Genomic DNA, 20,113 nt, shown 5'->3' on the forward strand with positions numbered 1-20,113 from the left:
AGAAACACACAGCCCGCCAAAGCGACCAGGGGTCGCGACCGGGTGGAAAGAGACGCTGTTTGTAGTCAGGCTCCGGAGCGGGGCGAGAGAGGTGAAGGGCAAACCGGGCCCACAGGCTGGCGTGGACGCCGAGGGAAGCGCTCCGGACACGCAGGACCCACCGACAACACCATCCGTGGCGGCCGGCCTCGGCGGGTCCACGGGTCTCCGGGACCCCCCTGCCACCGCGCCCCGAGTCGCCCGGCGGTTTGCGCAGGCGCAGAGGGTTGTGGGGGGGCGGGGAATCCGGCTCGCGGGCGCGTCGGTTTCTCGCGTTGCCGTGGAAACCACCGGCCAGCGAGGCTCCCGAGAGAAAGACGCTGTCTGTTCAAGATGGCGAAGGACCTGGACGAACTTCTGGATGAAGTCGAGACCAAGTTCTGCAGACTCGACCCTCTGAGGCTGGACCTGGGTGAGCGGCCCAGCGGCGGCGGCGGCGGCGGCGGCGGCGGCGGAGGCGGCTCGCACAGCGGCGACCGGAACGGAGCCCAGGATCAAGAGACTCTCAGGTTAACGCAGGCGGGTGGACGGTTCTGGTACAGCCCTGCTCCGGGCCCTAAGCCGCCCTCCGCCGCCGCGCGCCCCCGCGGCCTGGGCTGCTGTCCTCGCCCTCGGCGGCCCTCGGGTTACGGCTCAGACCCCGCCCCTGGGCGAGCCTGCGGGAGCTGAGACCCTACCTGACAGCCCTAACCTGACGGGGATCCGGGGTGTCCCTCCCCTGAGACACGACAGGGACAAGCTGACCAGACCCAGAGCGTTCTCCTCGGCGAGGGGCCCTGACTGCAAACGTCGTGCCTCTCACGCCGTTACCAGGCAACCCGTAGGCCAGCGGTTAGAAGAGCATTTTATTGTCTGATGTGTTTATTAAGCTCGAGGAGTTAGATGAGAGTATATTTAATTATTAAGAGTATCCATTGCAAATATCCGATTTAAATAAATAGCCCAGTTGCCTGCCATTCCCCATGTCTCTAAAGTTAAGGGACCCAGCAAATGTCCTATTATATGCAGGTCGAAGTTTAAAGACACTTAAATCTTTGGGGATTTGAACAACAACAATAAAAAGCAGGCATCGTTGCATTATCCTTTAAAGTGAGAACTTAGGCTCAGTAATAACTCCGGCTAGGATCTGCCGCTTGCCTAGAACATTTGGGAAAGGCTGGTGTTTATGAAAAAAATATTCTTCCATTAATGTATAAGGTATTACTTTGTTTGCGTTTTGTTTTGTCTTGGTTTTGTTCCTTTATGGTTGGAGAGAAAGTGTCAGGCCTTTTCATCTTGGAACCAGCATAAAGAAGCTTAGACTGCCTTGGAGCCGGCAGCTCCACACTGAAGGGATGGCCATTTCTGTGGCTTCTCCCCAGCCACGTGATCTTTCCTGCCTGTTTCTGACTACCAGACTCCATCCACACCCTCCTCTCCCTTCCCCCACCTTAGCACATTTATAATGCCTAAAGTGAATCACAACTGTTGTCATTTGTGTTAAACTTTTCATCAGGCACAATGGTTAGAAGTTGTGCAAAAAGCAACAACAAATACCCTAGGCCAAGTTTTGAGTACAGTTCCTTTCTGGTATGGAATGTCATCACTGAAGCTTTGCACTGAGCCGAAGGAAATCATTTATGAGTTTATGAACAGACTACCTGCTGGTTGCATGGCTTAACTTTTATCTTTTATAAATGAAAATACTGAGGTTGACTCTTAAAATGATAGTTTTGCAAATAATACAATAAGTTGCCATACTACATCTGGATATCTGAAATAGCTGTAATATAAATGGCAATTTGTTGAAGTGTTCAAAATGATAAAAAAAGAAAATATGTGAATGGTTTTGTGTTCTTTTAAAGACCAATATGGATGGTATGAAATACTGCAATAGTAATAAAGCAGTCCAGGATGACAAAGAGGAGAATACTTAAAGATAATACCATCTCCTAGATGATAGCTGTGATAATAGTAGCTAATGTTTACTGAGTCTTCTCTCTGTGCTAAGTCCCCAATACCCCTATCGCCCAATGAGGTGAATGGTGTTCTCTCTTCATTCACCAAATCTAGGTGGCCTGATAGCGTTGGTCTAAGAATGAGTTTGAGGTTCAGCTGAGTAATTTAGTAAGACCAGGTTTCAAAACTAAATAATACTCATCATCATCATCATCATCATCATCATCATCTTAACAATTCATCTGTCTCGAGGCCAGCCTGGTCTACAGAGTGATTTCCAGGATAGCCAAGGCTACAAAGAGAAACCCTATCTCAAAAAATAAACCAAAAAAAAAAAAAAAAAATTCATTTGCCTCTTGAACTTCTTGAATTATATGAGAAAAGAGCCTAGACAGTCTGTCATCAAAACCAAAGGAGGAATCTCATGAGAGCATGTCTGTAGTTGGGGCCCCGAGGGACACACCGCCAACCCCAGAGGCAGAGGCAGACTCCCCTCTGAGCGCTGGGCCACCCAGGGTCAGAGCTGAGAAACCTGAAAGTGATGGTTTGAGGTAAGGATCCCTGTAGTTGACAGACACAGAGATGAGTCCAGAGGTAGAACATTACGCCTGAAAGCAGTTTGGAGGATACCGTTTTAATAGATAAAGTAATGATATTCAAAGAAACTGAAGCACTTAAATAAGGTCAGATTTCTAGACTAGTGGTGATTTTGCAATGACATGAGTTCTTTTGGTTATCACAACTGGAACCAAAAAAAAAAAAAATCTTCTAAAAGAAACCATAAAATGGTCCAGTGAACTTCTGAAGTTGAGTAACAGTGTCCACAATGTAAAAACTCTAGGAACAGTTGTCCCATAACATGTAAGTATATGAACTGCCCTTTATCTGTGTGCCCTTGTACAAGCTTCTGGGTCTCTCAGTGCCTATTCACCTAAAGATGGAAAGCCTTAGGACAGTGTCTGCCTGACACTAAATTTTTTTTTTTTTTGAGTAGTGGCAGGAGACTGGACAGTGCTGTCTGAACATTAGAACTCAGGACTTTGTCCATGCTAAACAGGTACTTTACCAAGCTGCTATGTCTCCAGCTCAATGTTCTTTTAAATGAATGGTCTAGGTGACAGTAGGCCTGGTGGCTCCCCCTGAAGAACTTGGAGTGGTTGAAATATTATGACATGTAGCAGTGATTCATGGCTTTGGGGAGGGATTTTCTCTTTTGGATCATTTGCTGACATGAACTTTGGCTCAGATTTAAAAATGATAGGTTGTTTGACTTTAAATTTTATTAGAATTTGTTTATAACATATTTTATATTCTCTATGTAAGTGCTTGACATAATTTAGGAAAGTACATTCTCAATTTTTTCCTTAACATAATACATTTGCTTAAATATCTTAACTGCATAATAGTAAAGCACATATGTGATTTTGTACCAAAATATTATATCTTTGTCTCAACAAACAGCCTATTCCTGTGAGTACGGTTGAAGTCTGAAAGTATATTATTAACACAAGGTTTTCCTGTCAAGGATCTCAGTGCCTCAGACCAATGGCATGGCAGAGCCTTCCGCAGGTCAGGCTTGTTCATAAACAGTTCATCTTTACTTAAAGCCAGCCTGTACAGAGACCGTCAACAGCAGCTTCCTCCACCCCTCATACTGTTTGTTTATAATAAGCACTGAGTCTCTACATCGATGTTGTATCTCCATCAAAGCACACAGTCCACCTGATCCCAACCTCTCTGTTGTGGGTCTGTCATTTCCTCATTCCCCATTCGTTCCAGTCAGGTCAGCCCCAAAGCCCTGCAGGTTGTGACACATCTCTATACCTGAAAAGCATCTTTGTGCTGTCACTCTAGCAGTGGAACTTAAGCTTGTGGTACATCTGTTCTTTATTTTATTTTATTTTTATTTTATTTCATTTTTGTTTTGTTTTTTGTTTTTCAAGACAGGGTTTCTCTGTGTAGCCCTGGCTGTCCTGGAACTCACTCTATAGACCAGGCTGTCCTCGAACTTAGAAATCTGCCTGCCTCTGCCTCCCAAGTGCGGGGATTAAAGGCATGTGCCACCACTGCCTGGCTTGGTGCATCTGTTCTTAAGGTCCAGGTGAAGGTTTATTATTGTGTGTACATGTTTTCTTTTCAGATCAACAGAAACATTTAAAAAAGAAGATGATCTTGACAGTCTTATTAATGAAATATTCGAGGAGCCAAACTTTGACAAAAAATCTTTTGTAAGTCACTAGATGTACAATAATTCATTATTTAAGATGCTTAGACTAGTCTTAAAGTTAAGGCATAGTAGCCGTCTGGGTGTGAGCCTTTGAATTCTGAGAAGGACAGGTAAAGAAATGATTCCACTTAAAAAAATGAGGGATAAAATATTAGAAACTCTGTGTGTATTTCTGTTAACTCCTCAGTGAGAGTAAGAATTTGAAAAGCTGTTGTTAGAGAAGTCAGTTCACAGACCACATTGGTCACTTAGATTTCATGGTAGTGTCTAAGAACACACTCTAAAAGGCCCAAAGCAGTCAGCTTTCAGTATGGGAATGTTTTTTGGCATCTGGAATACAATATTAATGTTATTCCATAAACTAGTGGATTTGACTAAATTATAAATATTTTAATGTTTTAAATGTTTATTTTAGCTTTATAAAAAGTTCAAAAGGCCACCTATACACTGCAGTGGGAGGAACTCATTATAATCACCCATTCTAAACATAAGTTAATACTTGGCTATATTTTTCATCTGGGCTTTTTAAAATTAACTAATTCTCATACAAAGGAGCAGGTTTCCATGGCTTTTCATGTGCCGTCTTGGCTAGCCCTCCCTTCCTCTCCCCTGCTGTCCTCATCACCCACTGCCAACCCTGCTTGACCTTCCCACCTCTAGCCTTCACCCTCTGCTTCTGTATCACCTGTGCTCCAACACCCGTTCCATGAAGACCTTACCCCACCCCCACGGCCCTTTTCTTCTTTTCTGCAATGTACAGGTACTCCAAGTGACTTTATTGTGACTCTGAGTCACAGTGTCCCACTATTTAGCCCAAGATGGTCTTGAATTTGAATTAGTGATCCTCTTGTATCAGCCTTCTGGGTGGTAGAATTACAGGCATATGCCATCGTGTCCAGCTGGACTTTTTAAATAAATAAAAATTGAAAACAATTTAAGACCTCTGCAAATCATACTACACTGCCTTCCTTCAAAGATAACCTCTGACCTTCCCATCCACACTTAGGCTTAAATGTCTTAAGTACAGTAAGGTGCATATTTAAATTTGTACCAATAAGCTATATCTTTGTCTTAACAGACATAGCTTATTTCTGAGGGTTTGAAGTCCTGAGTAAATGTGAATTTAGCTTGCTTTTTTTCCCACTGCTATATCTGATTTTCCAGCTGGAAAAGGGAGAGGGTGGGTCTATGTAAAATGTTTATCAGATAAAGAAAGCAATAATCTGAGTAATGCCCATGCCCACATTGTCAGGAGGGGCACCTGCTGTGTCCTGGAAGTCCCGTTCCTCACCCCAGGAATCAACAGCAAATGTTGCAGCGTGCCAGCTTGGGGTGACAATTGTGATTGTATATAATATAAAAGACACATTTCCCAGAAAAGGTTCTCATGTGCATTATTGAACTTCAGTACTTTTCTGTTTAACATCAAATAAAAATTAAGAGAAATGATGAAATATTTTTGCCTCTTAAACTTCCTCGACCACTAGGTAAAGAGAGGCATGTCTGTGCATAGTTTTAAATGCCTTTTCCCTGTCTAGCTTCCTTTTGCTGGCAGTGGTCCTAGTATGTGGTTGGTTCATGATGTTTGATACTTTACAGTTAACACTTAATAAATGCTTACTAATGATGGTGATGTTATTAGAACATATGGGAACTACTGTGTGGTTATGACTAGGTAGCTCAACATTTTCCATGGTCATATATTGCTTGATTCCATTACATTTGATCAAACTTAATAATCCTGAAGTTACACAGGAGTTTGTTTTTAGTTTAGATGAGTACCATTCTTGGCCTTGAAACATGAGCCTGGGTTGTTTTTCTCCTCCTCAATTAAATTTCTTCAGAATGAAGTTTTAAATAGCAGGCCATTTCTTCACATTAAGTCACTGAATCCTGGTATTAACTGAAGAGGTATAAAGTAACCCTGCATCATAGCCCAGAACAGCAGCAGGCCAACTTCCTAGGCTGGAAGCACTGTAATGTGCAAATTCCTCAGGGACCTCTCCTTCCTCCTGCCTTCAGAAGATTTGGTCACTGTTCTGGGTCTCTAGAAAGGATATCACCAAGTATTTTATTTATGTCATTTTAAAATATTGCTATTATAAGACAGAGAGTTGCAGTTCTCTAAGCCATTGTCCTCTTATTGTGTTTGTTTCTTTCTTTAGCAAAAATTTAAATCTAAATCTTCAAGTAACACATCTGTCAGAGCTCCCATACAAGGCGTCAGTAAAAGGTAAGCTGAGATTGCTTTGGGAGTGGGCAAGTTGCTTGGTATAGGCTTGGAGATTCTGTTACCATTTCAACAGCAGTGCCACTGAAGGACAAAGCCCTGGCTGGCCTTCAGACAAGAGACCACTAGCAATATCTGAAGTGTAAAGGAAATTAAGTAGGAGATTATTGCTATTGTAAATAATTTTCTGCTCTGTTTTAAAAAGAAGTGTGAATGGTTTCTCGAAATTAATGTTCTGTTATATGCTTTAGTATTTATTTTATTCCTTATATTATTGGCACACGTTTTTCTGTGGCTCATTTTAACTCCTTGAGTGTTCCTGATGCAGGTGATATCCTATAGAGTGATAAATGTCTCCTTCTTGAAATAGTTGGCTTACTAGGAAAGCATATAATATGATCACAAGAACATAGATTCATCGAGACCAAACTAACTTCTCATGTTTCTTTTTTTATTGTTGATGTAATTTCATTTCTCTCCATCTGCTGAACATGTCTAGTTGCAGTCCAGTATATCTCAGTGGAAGCGCCATTCCATATGGGATTGGAACAAATACTTCACAGAGGTAGGATGTGGGAAATGTGTGCTTTCTTACAGGGATGGCTTGACATCAGTCTGCTGTATAATAAGAACTGGGAGCTGTGTCTTGTACTAGCCAGTCTAAGGACGCTTTGTTGATTCATTTCATATTCTTGGGAAATAACTATTAAAGGCTGAGCTGTGCAGGTGGCAGACGCCTGAAATTCTAGCACATGGGAGACTGGGGATGGATGATGGCTACAAATTCAAGACCAGGCCAGTGAGCCACACAGCAAGACCTGTATTTAAAAAGGAAAAACAGAAGTTGTAATTTTGGATGTGTGTTGTTCATTTTATTGATGCCCCTTTCTGATCCCCTCTTGGAGGGCCTGGATCACTTGAGCCCCACCCAGGTTTCTGCAGAGCACCAGGAGAGTGTGCTTTCTTCCAAGTTGTGGAAAGAGTGGCCTACGTAGGTAAATGCAGCTGTATGTCAGATGCAATGCCTTTGCCTCACTGACTTGGCCAGAAAACGTGAGAAGCTGAAGGTCTTCATTAACCAGAGCTCTTTAGCATACTCGCTTGACTTTACGTGTTTCTAAAAGGGAAGCCTGTCGTTGCTTCTCTCCCTGTACCCTTAGACCCTGCTCCCTTGTTCCGTGCTTTTTAGACAGTCTTAAGAGTCAAGATACCACTCAGGCAAACCCATGTCACTTCTTGTTTTTCTAATTTATTTTATTTTATTTTATTTTACATTGTTCATTCTGTAACAATCTGTTCATATCATATCACTTCTAGTACATTCCATTACCATTTTCACAGTTTGGGGAAAAGTGTAAGCAAATCTATGCACTGCCCTGCTGCTCTTGGTTTGGTTTTGTTTTTTTTTTTGTTTTTTTTAGCAGAGGCCCACTTACCTACATTCCCATCTTTTTCCCCAGTTTCTACTTTTTTATTTGTAATCATTTTTAAGAAGTAAAGACTACATTAAGTTATTATGTCAAGGGTTGTTATATTAAATAATAGAAGTGGGCCAAAACACACTGTTGGGGGATTGGTGGTGCCAGCTTGGATTCTAGGAGACCAAGAAGGCAAGGCCATAGTACCAAAGTGAAAATGGGAGCCTTGGAAACTGGCTGTTGCCTTCTGAATATAAGAACTGGAAGCAGTTGAATCGCCAAGTCCTGAGGCCTAACTCAGGAAAGAATTGAAGATACAAACTGATCTTAGAGTCTTACTGTCTGTCCTCAATTACCTGGGTCAGTCCCGTTGGACTCAGTCATTTTCAGAGCTATGACACCTCTAAGGTGACTTCTGTCAAGTTACCAGGAACTACAGCCACAGTTTCTGCTATCATCCATTTGCAGCTTCTCTGAACCTCATACATATCCAGCTGAGTAGTCCCACTTCAACTCTAAACTTCCGACTGGCCTTGCTGAAGAGCTTGGTCTCCGCGTGCTCCAGCTCCTTGCCCTGAGGCAGGCACTGTTCACACTGGAGCACTTGTACATCTCCTGCCTCTGAGTACCGTAGCTTTAGACCCTTGTCTGGAGTGGTGCTCCTTCCTAATGCATGCCCCCTTGTCCTGTGTGCTTTACACACACGCTACTTATTCGTTTCCTTATTCCATTTTAATTTCTTCTGTGTTGTTTGTGTCGTCTTTTAAATGCTTTGTATCCATATCCAGAGCTGTGCTAATTCATCAGAACGAAGTGTCCAGAAAGGAAGCAGGTAGAACAGTGATTACATGCAGAGCTGAGGAGGAGGAGCTCTGATGGCAGCACTCCCGGGCCCCACGCCAACCCTTAAGGACTAGTCTTCTAAAGCTTTGCTCAGGATCCTTGCCTATAAAAACCAAACATAATTTTTACATATATCTTGAAAACATTCGCAGCACCACAGGAAAAAAAGTCACGTGAACTGCAGGATGACTTGGAATTTGGGGATTAATGTAGAAGGAGATGAGTCACTGGACCTATAGTTATCACTGTCTAGGGATAAGAGAAAGGTAGCCATGACCTGGTGTGAATGGCTCTCAGGAATATAGGACTGAAAGAATTTGAAGAGTTAATGGCCTTGGTACATAAGAAAGTTAATAACTTGCAGAAGCCAGCAAAGTGGCTAATGAGTGAAAATGTATTACAGCCAAGCCTCATGACCTAAGTGTGATCCCCAGAGCACACACGGTCGAAGGAGGGAATCAGTTCCTGGAGCTTCTCCTCTGATATCTATACACATACACACAGAAATGAATGAATGAATGAATGAATGAATGAATGAATGAATGAATGAATGAAAAGTTACTTCCAGGTATCCTGGCCTATTAGCTCATACCTATAACCGCAGTACTTGAGAGCGAGGCAAGAGGCTTGCCACAAGTTTGAGGGTACCCTGGACGACATAGTAAGACCAGGCCAGCCATAACTACATAGCAAAATCCTGTTTCTCCACTTAGCCCCAGACCAAAAAACAACAACAAAAACAAACAAACAAAAAACCTCCCAGGTGATATGTCCAGGGTCAGTGGCTACATTGTTACAAAGCAAGGGTTCAAATTGGTATCTTGATTTCCTAACCCATAATGCTTTCCCCTGTGCCTTTTCTATGCTGTGAGAAAGGAAGACTTGCTGCTGCTTTCACTACTGTTTGTTTTGTTTTGATGTAAGGTCTCATGTGGCCCAGGCTATCCTCAACTCTCTATCTAACAAAGGGTGACTTTGAACTTGTGATGCACCTCTCTCTCTCAAGTATTGGGATTACAGGCATGTGACACCATACCTAGCCAGGCACTATTATTTTGAAACTGTCCAAGTATCAAGACTTTCTAGCCTACTGTATAGATCTGATAGGATTTAACTAAGAACTACAGAGTCTGAGTGGTTATATGGAAGAATTGTATTTTGGGTATTTCCACCATAAACATCCATAAAATGGTCAGTTCTGCTTAACGATTGGATAAATATATAGGCATCCTCCTTAATATAGTCCCTCCATATTTTATAGGGAAAAACTTAGTTTATTCTTCATTGGAATCATGATTTTATTTTATACTAACACATATTTGACTTACAGTAGCTCAGATGTGACTTAACACAGTCAGTAATCACAATGTTTCAATTTTTAAATTCTATCATCCTTTCCCAGATTAGCGTTATATATTGGATGCTGGGCAGGACAGTGAGCCACCTAATTACAAGGCTAGTAACCAGTATTCTTGCTTCGTATTGTGATGATTGATAGATTAGATATGTAACACGTGATTTTAACTTGAGGGGTTTGTTGAAACATGACCTTATCATAAGATGGGGAGTAAGGTATATAAATGTAACAGTCCTGAGAAGAATAGTCAAAGGTCCTAATTACCAATTTTTATGTTCTGAGCATAAGGGAAATCTGCTACATTATGCTCATTTGTTGTATACACTTGGCTCCTGGATTAAGCTCCACTGTAGGAGTGATGTGAACTGTTCAGAGTGATGGGAGCACGGCATCATTAACTAGCGGGGTGGGTTAAACTGAGACATCATTCAAGTCAGTCACGGTCACTGTTAACGGATGTGTAAGTTACTTGCAAGGCTGGGTTACCCCATTGCCAGCATTAGTAATGACCTAACAGAGGGGGTCATAGCAGCAGAATGATTTCTTAGCTGCACATTGGTTTTAGTTTTCTCGTAGGACAGTGTTTGTAAGAAAATATAATAGTGTGAATAGATTTGATGAATACTAAATTTTAAATTAAATTTAAAACTACATATAGCATAATGGTTGAGATTTTACACATAAAATGTCATGAAAATCTAAATTATGGTTCCCATGATAGCAATAATTCAGCCAAATTGCACATGTGTATTAAGGTATTAAAGTTAGCACTCTGTTGTGAGCATGTAATAAACTACATCTGCATAAGAACACAAGTTATGGGAGCCTTGGGAACCATCATTTGTATTTCCTGACTTACATTCCGAGCCTAATTCAAGTGTTCTAAATGCAACTGTGTTGACATTCCCCAAGAACTGACAACTTCAGCAATCACTACCAGTTTAAAAGAAGATGCTTATGAAACATTGTGAATGTTTAGTTATTACTGTGATGTACTCTTTTAGAATTATTAAACATTCATTCTCAAGGAAACTTTCAGACCAAAAGCTTCCCAGTATTCCAGTTTTGAAGTTAGATATCTGGAATCTGAGATGGGCTCACAGAGCCCTGGCTGGCCTTGAACTCACCACGTAGCTGATCGTGACCCTTCTGTCTCCGTCCTGAAAGTGCTGGGGTTAGGAGCACGTGCCGCCTTGCCTAGCCGAGATTTGAATTGTGAAAGGAAAAAATTTACTAATGGGCTTGTTTTATTTTATTTGTTGCAGAAATATTACTGGAAAAAAGTATATATTAGTAAAATATATTGAAACAGCACTATCAAAAAGAGCAAAAGCAAAATTGGAAAATATGTAAAGAAAACTTGAGTCTGAAAGAGATTCCTTGACTCAAGCACTTTGTATTGAGAGCCAGTGTCTGTACTGCCTCCCTAGTCCCATGGAGACTATCTTGTTTATTCACTTTGTTGTCCTTGTAAGTACTTTGTGTGTAGGGGAAAGAGTTGACTACTGGGTCTTCCACCCTGTTACTGTGTGTGTACTCATGCTTGTATGTGCTTGCTCTCCCTCTCTCCCTCTCTCTCTCTCTCTCCCTCTCCTCTCCTCTCCCTGTGTGTATGTCTTAACTCGTCAACTTTTTATTTTTATTAAATATATCTGTTGAATCTGTTTATTAAATATTTCAAATGATGGAGGTTTCTGTTGCTGCCGCAGCAATTCATACTTCTCTTAAACTTTTATATAGTCACCATGTTCACATATACACCTCTATTTAATAGTACCTTCAGGAGACCTGCTTGTCACCTCATCTCCTTAGATAGGCACTGGGTCCTCACTTCCAGCACAGCCACAGTCTTACTCTTCATTGCATCTTTGCCATCACCATACAAGCATGATCTTTTCCTCCCTCAGACAACCCATAGTCGTTCTTAAAGAAACTGCTCAATGAGACCAGTCCAGGCTACCCTATTCAGAATTCCAACCCATCTCCTCCCAGTGCTCCTAATTTCCTTACCCTAATCTGTTATTTCATTCAAAACACCTTTCATCTGCTAACATAGTAATTCCTTATTTACAGTGAATCCTGTTTAGTTACTCTGCCACTAGAATCCAAGAACATCACAGGCAGACAGGCTCTCAGCAGCCTTTTTGTCACGGGCAAATGAGCACTTATGCCAGATATTTTGGAAACAGCAAGTGATGGTGCCAGCATTGAAGCATAAATGAAAGAGAGTTTGGTTTCAATGTAGCATTTCACATTATTGATCTGCCAATCCACTCTTCATTTTATGTCCATATATTATTCATTTATATATGTGTATATGCAGATATAATGCAAGACTTTTATAAGATAGATATGAAAATTAACCTGGAAGCTTTTTGTTGTTGTTGTTTTGGGTTTTGTTTCTTTTGAAACAGAGTCTTACTGTGTAGCCCTGGCTGGCTTAGAACTCACCATAAAGATCAGGCTGGCTTTGAAATCACAGTGCTAAGATATTTCCCAAGCGCTGGGATTAAAGGAGTATACGACTACATCTAACCAGAAAGCTTGAACATATAAACAGTCCTTTAGTACAAACAATTACAGTTGATAAATCTGTATCTTTCTGTTGCTTATGCAGTTATCTGGAGCATATTGCTATATTTTCATATTTAAACAGCATCATCTCTAATGCGTATTTCCTTCTCTCTGAGCAGAGCATGTGACCGACTGCGTTGTGTAGCCTGTGATTTCCGGATAGTGAGCTACAATGACTATATGTGGGACAAGTCATGTGACTACCTGTTCTTCAGGTGTGTTTCTGAAAAGTTTCACCCTATGAAAAAATGTACCAAGGGCTTTTCGTTTCTTGGGTGTTTGTGTGTTTTGTTTGTTGGTCTAGTCACGTGGTCTCTGACTCTCACCCTCCTCATCTTTTTTTTTTTTTTTTTATTTTTTGGTTTTTCGAGACAGGGTTTCTCTGTATAGCCCTGGCTGTCCTGGAACTCACTTGGTAGACCAGGCTGGCCTCGAACTCAGAAATCCGCCTGCCTCTGCCTCCCAAGTGCTGGGATTAAAGGCCTGTGCCACCAGGCCCGGCACCCTCCTCATCTTTTTTAATCTGTTTGCCGTCAGCCTACATTAAGGATAGGTTTCAGAGTGAGAATACAGAAGTGAGAATACAGAAGTAGCCTCTCTGCGTTTTGCTCCCAGAGCTTCCTTGTTCAGACCATTCTTTGCATGCTCACTATCACAGCAGAGCTCTGAGGATGGTGTTATCTTGCCCAGGCTTCTTCTGCATACAGATGTCATCTTCAAGACCCTCCATCATCCAGCTTCTCTTCAACCTTGTCTTCCCACAATGGGCTCTACCTCCAGTTTAGCTCCATCACAGTCTTTGATACCTCATTCTTTCCAGCTGACTGTGCAGGTTCCATCTCCTGACACATCTGATCCCATTTCTCTCCCCAAACCCTTCCTGTCCTGTCTGCTTCATCGTGCATCTTGCTTTCTTTGTTCATCACTCTGTTTGAAACTCACTTGTGCACTCGTGTGTATACAGTACAAAATATACAAACACATGGAAAAGTCTAACTGCAGAAGTTTCACAGTCCTGACCCCCAAAAAAGTCTACTGTAGTGTCAGAATCCCAGGTTCAACCAACCGCCTGCTCTCAGCTTTGACCATTTTCACTCTCACAGTTTGAAAATTATTTTTAAGACACAGAGAGAGGTGAAGTCAGATGGCATGAGTGGAGAGTCAGAAGTAGTTTGAACAAGAGCAAGAGATGACAAGAGCTGAAGTAGTATAGAGAAGTCAGAAGGGCCTAAGAAAACCTGGGCGTGGTGGCGCACTGTTAATCCTAGCACTCAGGAGCAGAGGCAGGTGGATCTCTAGTTCACCTGCATAGGCCTTCGTGGCACAGGTGGGCATCTGAGGTAGGGGTGAGCCTCCTCACTTCCCGTTCTGTTCCCATGCCTGTCCTCTCTGACTAGTGACATCAGTAGGTGTTCAGAATAGTCACTTCTAGAAGACTTGTCATTAAAAAGTGTCTCTTCCTACACAGACTCCTTCCCATCAGTATTCAGCATACATCTATATGCTCAGATAGCCCTGACGTATCCATCCTTCCCTTTACCGTATAAGCCCAAAACATCTTAACAAACAGCTCTGCATTGGCTTCTTCCAAGCTGCCCTCTTGGGTAATAACATCCAATCTCATGGCTTCAACTGCGAATCCTCTTGGAGCTTCAGAGAGTTTCAAGAAGCCTAGCTCAAGAAGAGTTTAAAGCCAGCCTAGGATTTCCAGGACTACACAGTGAAACCCTGTCTCAAAAAAAAAAAAAAAAAAAAAAAAAAAGTTTAGGAAAGCAGTAGTAAGGAGCTTAAATTTAGTCCTTTGAGTGCTTTTAGAGAGAGGCCTAAGCAGTAGAGCTTAATTCTAGCAGTGTAGTTTGACTGGCCTGGAACTTACTTAGCAGACCAAGCTGTCCTTGAACCTGTAGGTCTTCTTGCCTGTTCTCTGGGTTTATAAGCACTCATCATGACTCTCAGCATTTAAGGAGTAACAGACTGCCATATCAGGGAAGCAGGCCAGTAGAGAATCATGAGGATTAATGCAGGGGTGTTACAGTAATACAAGAATACAATGTTATGAATCATGACAGGGAGAAAGGCAGAAAGGAGCAGATGTACCAGAGAGGGATTTTAGACAAAATTCTGGCCATGGAATGCAAGAGGCAGTTAGCATCTTAGGATGGGTCTTATTAGGCTTCGTGGTTCACACAGATGGACCACGCTAATGCCCTTTTAAAGGAAGAAGCTAAACATTGGGATCCAGGTTCTATTGAAACTAGTCAGAGAGGACAGGCATGGGAACAGAGTGGGAAGTGAGGAGGCTCACCCCTACCTCAGATGCCCACCTGTGCCGCAAAACCTATGCAAGTGGCAGAAAAGCAGTGGGCTTCTGACGCATTCCATTCCTGGGAAAACAAGTCTGTTGGTTCTCTATGCTGAACATTGGCACCTCCTCTGTGTCAGAGGGGGCAGTAAGACACTTAGTAGGGTCATGAGTGCTCTTTCAGAAAATGAAGATGCCACATCTACTAGTCCCATGTTTAGAATTAGGGTGTAGTCTGCTAAACCTAAGAGAGGTAATGATGAAACACAAAGGACCAAGGACTGATGCCCCGAGGGAAAGCAGAGTGGTTAGTGAATAGACAGTTTCCCAGTCCCATCACAGTTCCACCAGGCAGAGCAAGCATCTGTGTTGTGTGGTGTCAGGTGCATGCTTGTCCTGTTGATGCTGTACAGTGCTCCATTGAGTTATTTTACAAGTCAGGACTAAGCATGTGGTAGCTTTCACATACTACAGACCTTTGTAAAGGAAACATAAGCTGGATTTACTGACCACCCCGCCACTGTAGCTTAATAAAATTCTTGTATTTGTCTATTAAATCATATGCTCTCCTTAAAGAAAAATAACAGCATAATTTATTTTCTAAGCTTTTAAGATAAGCACTCCTTAAAAATTACTTTTAAAAGATTATTGATTCACCTGGTATCTATGATTTTTATTTCTAAAATCTCAGATCAGTCATATAGCAAATGCTAAGTTTAGCAAAATTCTGAATTTAGCAGATTGAATAAAGGGAGTATTACCTCTTTTCATTAACTTCGTTTTTCTAGGCTCATTTTTTATTCTAATAAAAACCAGATTATTGTGTTCTTTCCATAGTTCTGCATAACCCTAGCCAGGTCAGGGTGCCACTTTCCTAAACTCAGACAGTTGCCCAGAAACTCTAGGGTTTTGTAGGTTCTCATCATCTAAATAGTGCCTGGATTTTGCACAGTGCAGTAGTGAATGTGCTACACATTGACCACCAGAGGGCACTTTGGAAACTGCCTTCTGAAGATACTAATAAGTAATGTTTCTTGGCCACCACACCTCTTTAGCATATACACCACATTTCACTGTTTCTCTTTGTTACGGGGTTTTTTTTCCCCCCAACATTTTACCTTTATATTATCCAGTTTTATTTTCTAAAGATATGTTCATAAACTTGTTACATGAGTTATAAAGATTATAATTGATTTTCTTTTAGTAACAAAACTCATAGTAACTTCTGTAACAGTATACTGCAAGCAAACCCAATGGTTATCGTTTTAATGATTGTCTTTCTTGTTACTTCAGTAATTTTTTGCATCATTTACACTTTAGAATAGGTACTTTGTTACTGATAGAATAAGTGAACAGGTCATGTATACAAGTGGAAGAAAGTCTGAGTTTATCTTAGAGAACTAGCACACTTGTTTTCCCAGTAATAGAAGTGTGCTACAGCTAATGCATCAGCAGCCCACTGCCTTTCCGCCACTTGCATGGATAGGCCTTTGTGGCACAGGTGTGAATCTGAGGTAAGGGTGAGCCTCCTTGCCTCCCATTCTGTTTTCATGTCTGTCCTCTCTGACTAGTGATATCAGCAGGTCTTCAGAACACTCACTTCTAGAAGACTGCCATTAAGAAGTCAGAGACACTGTCAGAAACAGGTACCTGAGGATGCCTCCTGCTGCTGCTGGTGTAAACAGACCAAGGTTCTTGAGTCCTGAGTTTTAGTTGAAGAGGCTGCAGGAAACTAAACAGAACCTTTATTTTCTTTTGCATTTAAACACTAAACATGGACACTATGCTTAAATTTGTCTGTTTTGTCACAGAAACAACATGCCAGAATTCCACAAACTCAAAACAAAATTGATCGAGAAGAAAGGTGCACGGGCGTATGCCTGCCAGTGTAGCTGGAGAACTGTTGAAGAGCTCACGGACCTGCAGACAGATCATCAGCTTCGCTGGGTGTGTGGTAAACACTGAGAGTGCAGACAGCTGCACCTGTGAGAGCAAGTTCCGGGTACCAAACCTGGGTACCAGTGCAGAGCAGTATTGTGCCCACTGGGAAAAGGCTACAAATGTTGTGTAACCACACGTTTGAAGATCAAATGGACTGGAAAAGACGTATGCACTGTGGCACCTTGGCATTCTTCCTTTCGACATGGACATTTTACTTAGGTTAAAATTTGCCAGTTATCTCCTTTTAGAGATTGAAATTGTGACATTTTGTGCAAATTTACAGCTTATCCATACTAACTGCCATACTGACTGCTAATGTGCTCTAAAATGTTCCTCGTGTGTCATTGTTGTTAAAGAATACCCACTGGCATGGCAGAGAGGTCATTGTATATGAGTGTTCATGGCTCTTCCTATTCTGATCCATCATTGTCTGAAACTGTAAGTTGAACGTGACAGAAAAGCAGATGACCATTGGTTAACTGAGGGGTTGGCAAGAGTACAGGAACATTGTATCCCTGCCTTATATGTATCTCATCTTGCCTCACCAACTCACTTCAGTATTATGCATAATAGTAATAGTAATAATGATGTTACCAGTTTTAGTATATTTCCCTCCTTTGCTCACTGAAATATCAAAAGTTGTTAATTTTCCATTAGCAAACATCTATTTATATATATAAGTTTTTGGTATAACTAAAGTTACTAAAATCCACAAATAAGTCATTGTTAGACTTTTCAAGTATACTCCATAACTCTAAATGAGCAGCAGTAAGATGATTTTCAGACAACCTGTGGACTTTCTAATAGTATCCGGTTGGTCCATTCTTTATTGAAGTATAGAGAACCAATGGGTAGCTATTGGGCTCCCATGATATCAGAGATGGGAGGAACTGTATCATACAGAGTAACATGTTCAAGGAATGCATTGCCTCGGTTTTACCTCCCAGCCCCATAGACATTTCAGGGCTTTTCTAGTCTGCTAGAATTCTATTCTGTGTGTCCCATTTCTGTGTGTGTATTAAGTGTGTGACACTGGGCACTCATCTGAAGGGATGAACATTTTAGCCCAGATACGACCTGCTTGCTTTTCAGATAACTCCATTCTTGCCACCAAGCAAATCCTCTGATTGCTGGAAGCTCTTTCCTAGGCTAGGGTCTAGCTTGGCAATAGAATGCTTGCAGTGCGTGTACGTGACCCTAAACTTAGTCCCAGTAGTACAAAAGAAAAAAGAAAGACAGAGAGGCAAGCTTTTCCTCACCATGACACATTTATGTTCTTAAAAAACTTTCATTGCAGCAAAAGAGATCTCAAAGTGGCTGATGCTCAAATTTTTGTATTAAGATTATATACAAATTTTATCTTTCAATAAACCAATTTACTCCTCAAAATTATGTCTCCGTACAATTATGTAAGAAACGTAGACATTTCTGATGAACAGTGTGCAATCCCAAAAAATAACAGAGCAGTAGCATGCACATCATACTCAGAAACTCACAAAGGTGGAGTGTAGCAGTGCACACATGTAATCCCAGCTGGGGCTTCAAAATAAGACCCTGTCTCAAAAAGAGAGAGAGAGAGACAGAGAGAGAACCTATAGACCTAACAGGTTAGTCCATAAAGTGGTTTCTTTTTATTCCAGTGTGTACATATACTGAACCAGCAATTTGAAAATATTTTTTAGAGCCAGGCAGGATGGCTCAAGCACTTACTCTGAATGCTCAGAATGCAGAGGCAAGTGAATCTCTCAGTTTTGAGGCCAGTCTGGTGTACAGAGTGTGGGGGTAAGGGAAGGAAGTTATGGTAATTTCAGGCTATTTTGCCTCTAAAGGGACAATATGGAAAATTGAACACATCCCCAATTCTATACAGTCATATTTTCAGTTCTCCAATGTCAAAAATGTATTTGCCTGATAACCTGAATTCAATCCACAGGACCCACACAATATAGGAAACCAAATCGTGCAAATTGTCGTGTGATATCCATACTGCACTATTCCCTGAACACAACATTCTCTCTCTCTCTCTCTCTCTCTCTCTCTCTCTCTCTCTCTCTCAATAAATGTGGGGTTCTTTTTTAGATCCAATTTCACTTAACATTCTTGATGGAGGCAGTAAAAATGATTAACTTTGTTAATCTCGGTCCTCAAAAGTACATTTTGATGTAACCTTTTTCTTAGAATTATTATTTTATGTGCATGGGTGTTTTGCCTCCTTGCTATCTACTCCTTTTGGGTGTGGCTTCTTTTTGCTCTAGAGATTTCAGGAGTGCTCTTAGATTGCTAGTATGTGTCTTTATGTGGTCACTCAGTGCTGTGGATTACCACTCTGAGCCACCTTCATTGTCCTGTAGGTTTGGATGTGTTGTTTTCACTTTCACTCAATTCTAGAAAGTCTTTTATCTCTTTCCTAATTTCTGTCTTTACCCACTCTTTATGCAATAGTGAGTTCAGTTTCTATGACTTTATAAGCTTTCAGTTGACGCTGATATCCAGCTGCAATCCATGGTAGTCAGAGAGTATACAGGGTGTTATTTTAATTTTCTTGAGTTTGTTGAGACTTGATTTGTATCTGAGTATATGGTCAGTTTTGTTCCATGAGGTGCTGAGAAGATGGTATATTGTGTTTGGGTGACAAGTTCTATAACTATCTGTTAGATCCATTTGATTCATAATGTCAGTTAGCTTGAGCTTTGCTCTGTTTAGTTTTGTCTGTATGGCCTGTCTGTCAGTGCAAGTTGGGTTCTGAAGTCTCCACTATCAGTGTGTGTGTCAATGTGTGATTTAAGCTATAGTAGTGTTTATTTTATGAACTTGGATGCCCTTGTGTTTTGGTGCACAGATGTTAAGAATTGCAGGGTCCTCATAATGGATTTCTTCCTTTGATGGGTGTGTAGTGTCCTATCTTCTGATTATTGTTTGTTTGAAGTTATTTTTGGTAGATATGAAAGTTGCTAGAGCAACTTGCTTCTTAGGGCCATTTGCTTGGAATATCTTTTTCCATTATTTTTTCCTGAAGTGGTGTCTATCTTTGATGTTAAGGTATGTTTGTTTCTTGGATGTAGCAGAAGGGATGGACTCTGTTTTCACATCCATTCTGTTAATCTATATCTTTTTATTGAGGGATTAAGTCTGCTTATATTGATATATTGAAATATATCAATGAACAGTGTTTATTGATTCTTATTTGTTGGTGGTGATGTGTGTGTGTGTGTGTGTGTGTGTGTGTGTGTGTGTGTGTGTGTGT

At 41.3% G+C, this 20,113-nt stretch overlaps 1 protein-coding gene across 1 annotated transcript; it reads left to right on the forward strand.

Annotated features, from left to right (window-relative positions):
* Positions 1-251: 251 nt before the first annotated feature.
* C22H8orf37 (chromosome 22 C8orf37 homolog) lies at positions 252-18,258 on the forward strand. Its single transcript, XM_021222324.1, has 6 exons — positions 252-548; positions 4,118-4,205; positions 6,370-6,437; positions 6,934-6,999; positions 12,746-12,841; positions 16,740-18,258. The coding sequence occupies exons 1-6, from the start codon at positions 373-375 to the stop codon at positions 16,891-16,893; spliced, it is 648 nt and encodes a 215-aa protein (XP_021077983.1). The 5' UTR covers positions 252-372; the 3' UTR covers positions 16,894-18,258.
* Positions 18,259-20,113: the final 1,855 nt, after the last annotated feature.

The sequence above is a fragment of the Mus pahari genome, chromosome 22, assembly GCF_900095145.1.
Source record: "Mus pahari chromosome 22, PAHARI_EIJ_v1.1, whole genome shotgun sequence".
NCBI classification, from domain to species: Eukaryota; Metazoa; Chordata; class Mammalia; order Rodentia; family Muridae; genus Mus; species Mus pahari.

What these genes read in the sequence shown, in the direction of transcription:
- C22H8orf37 (XM_021222324.1), top strand. Translation starts at nt 373, where the DNA reads ATGGCGAAGGACCTGGACGAACTTCTGGATGAAGTCGAGACCAAGTTC. An exon ending in GGAACAAATACTTCACAGAG is followed by an intron (nt 7,000 to 12,745) that starts GTAGGATGTGGG and finishes CTCTCTGAGCAG; the next exon opens with AGCATGTGACCGACTGCGTT. An exon ending in TGTGACTACCTGTTCTTCAG is followed by an intron (nt 12,842 to 16,739) that starts GTGTGTTTCTGA and finishes GTTTTGTCACAG; the next exon opens with AAACAACATGCCAGAATTCC.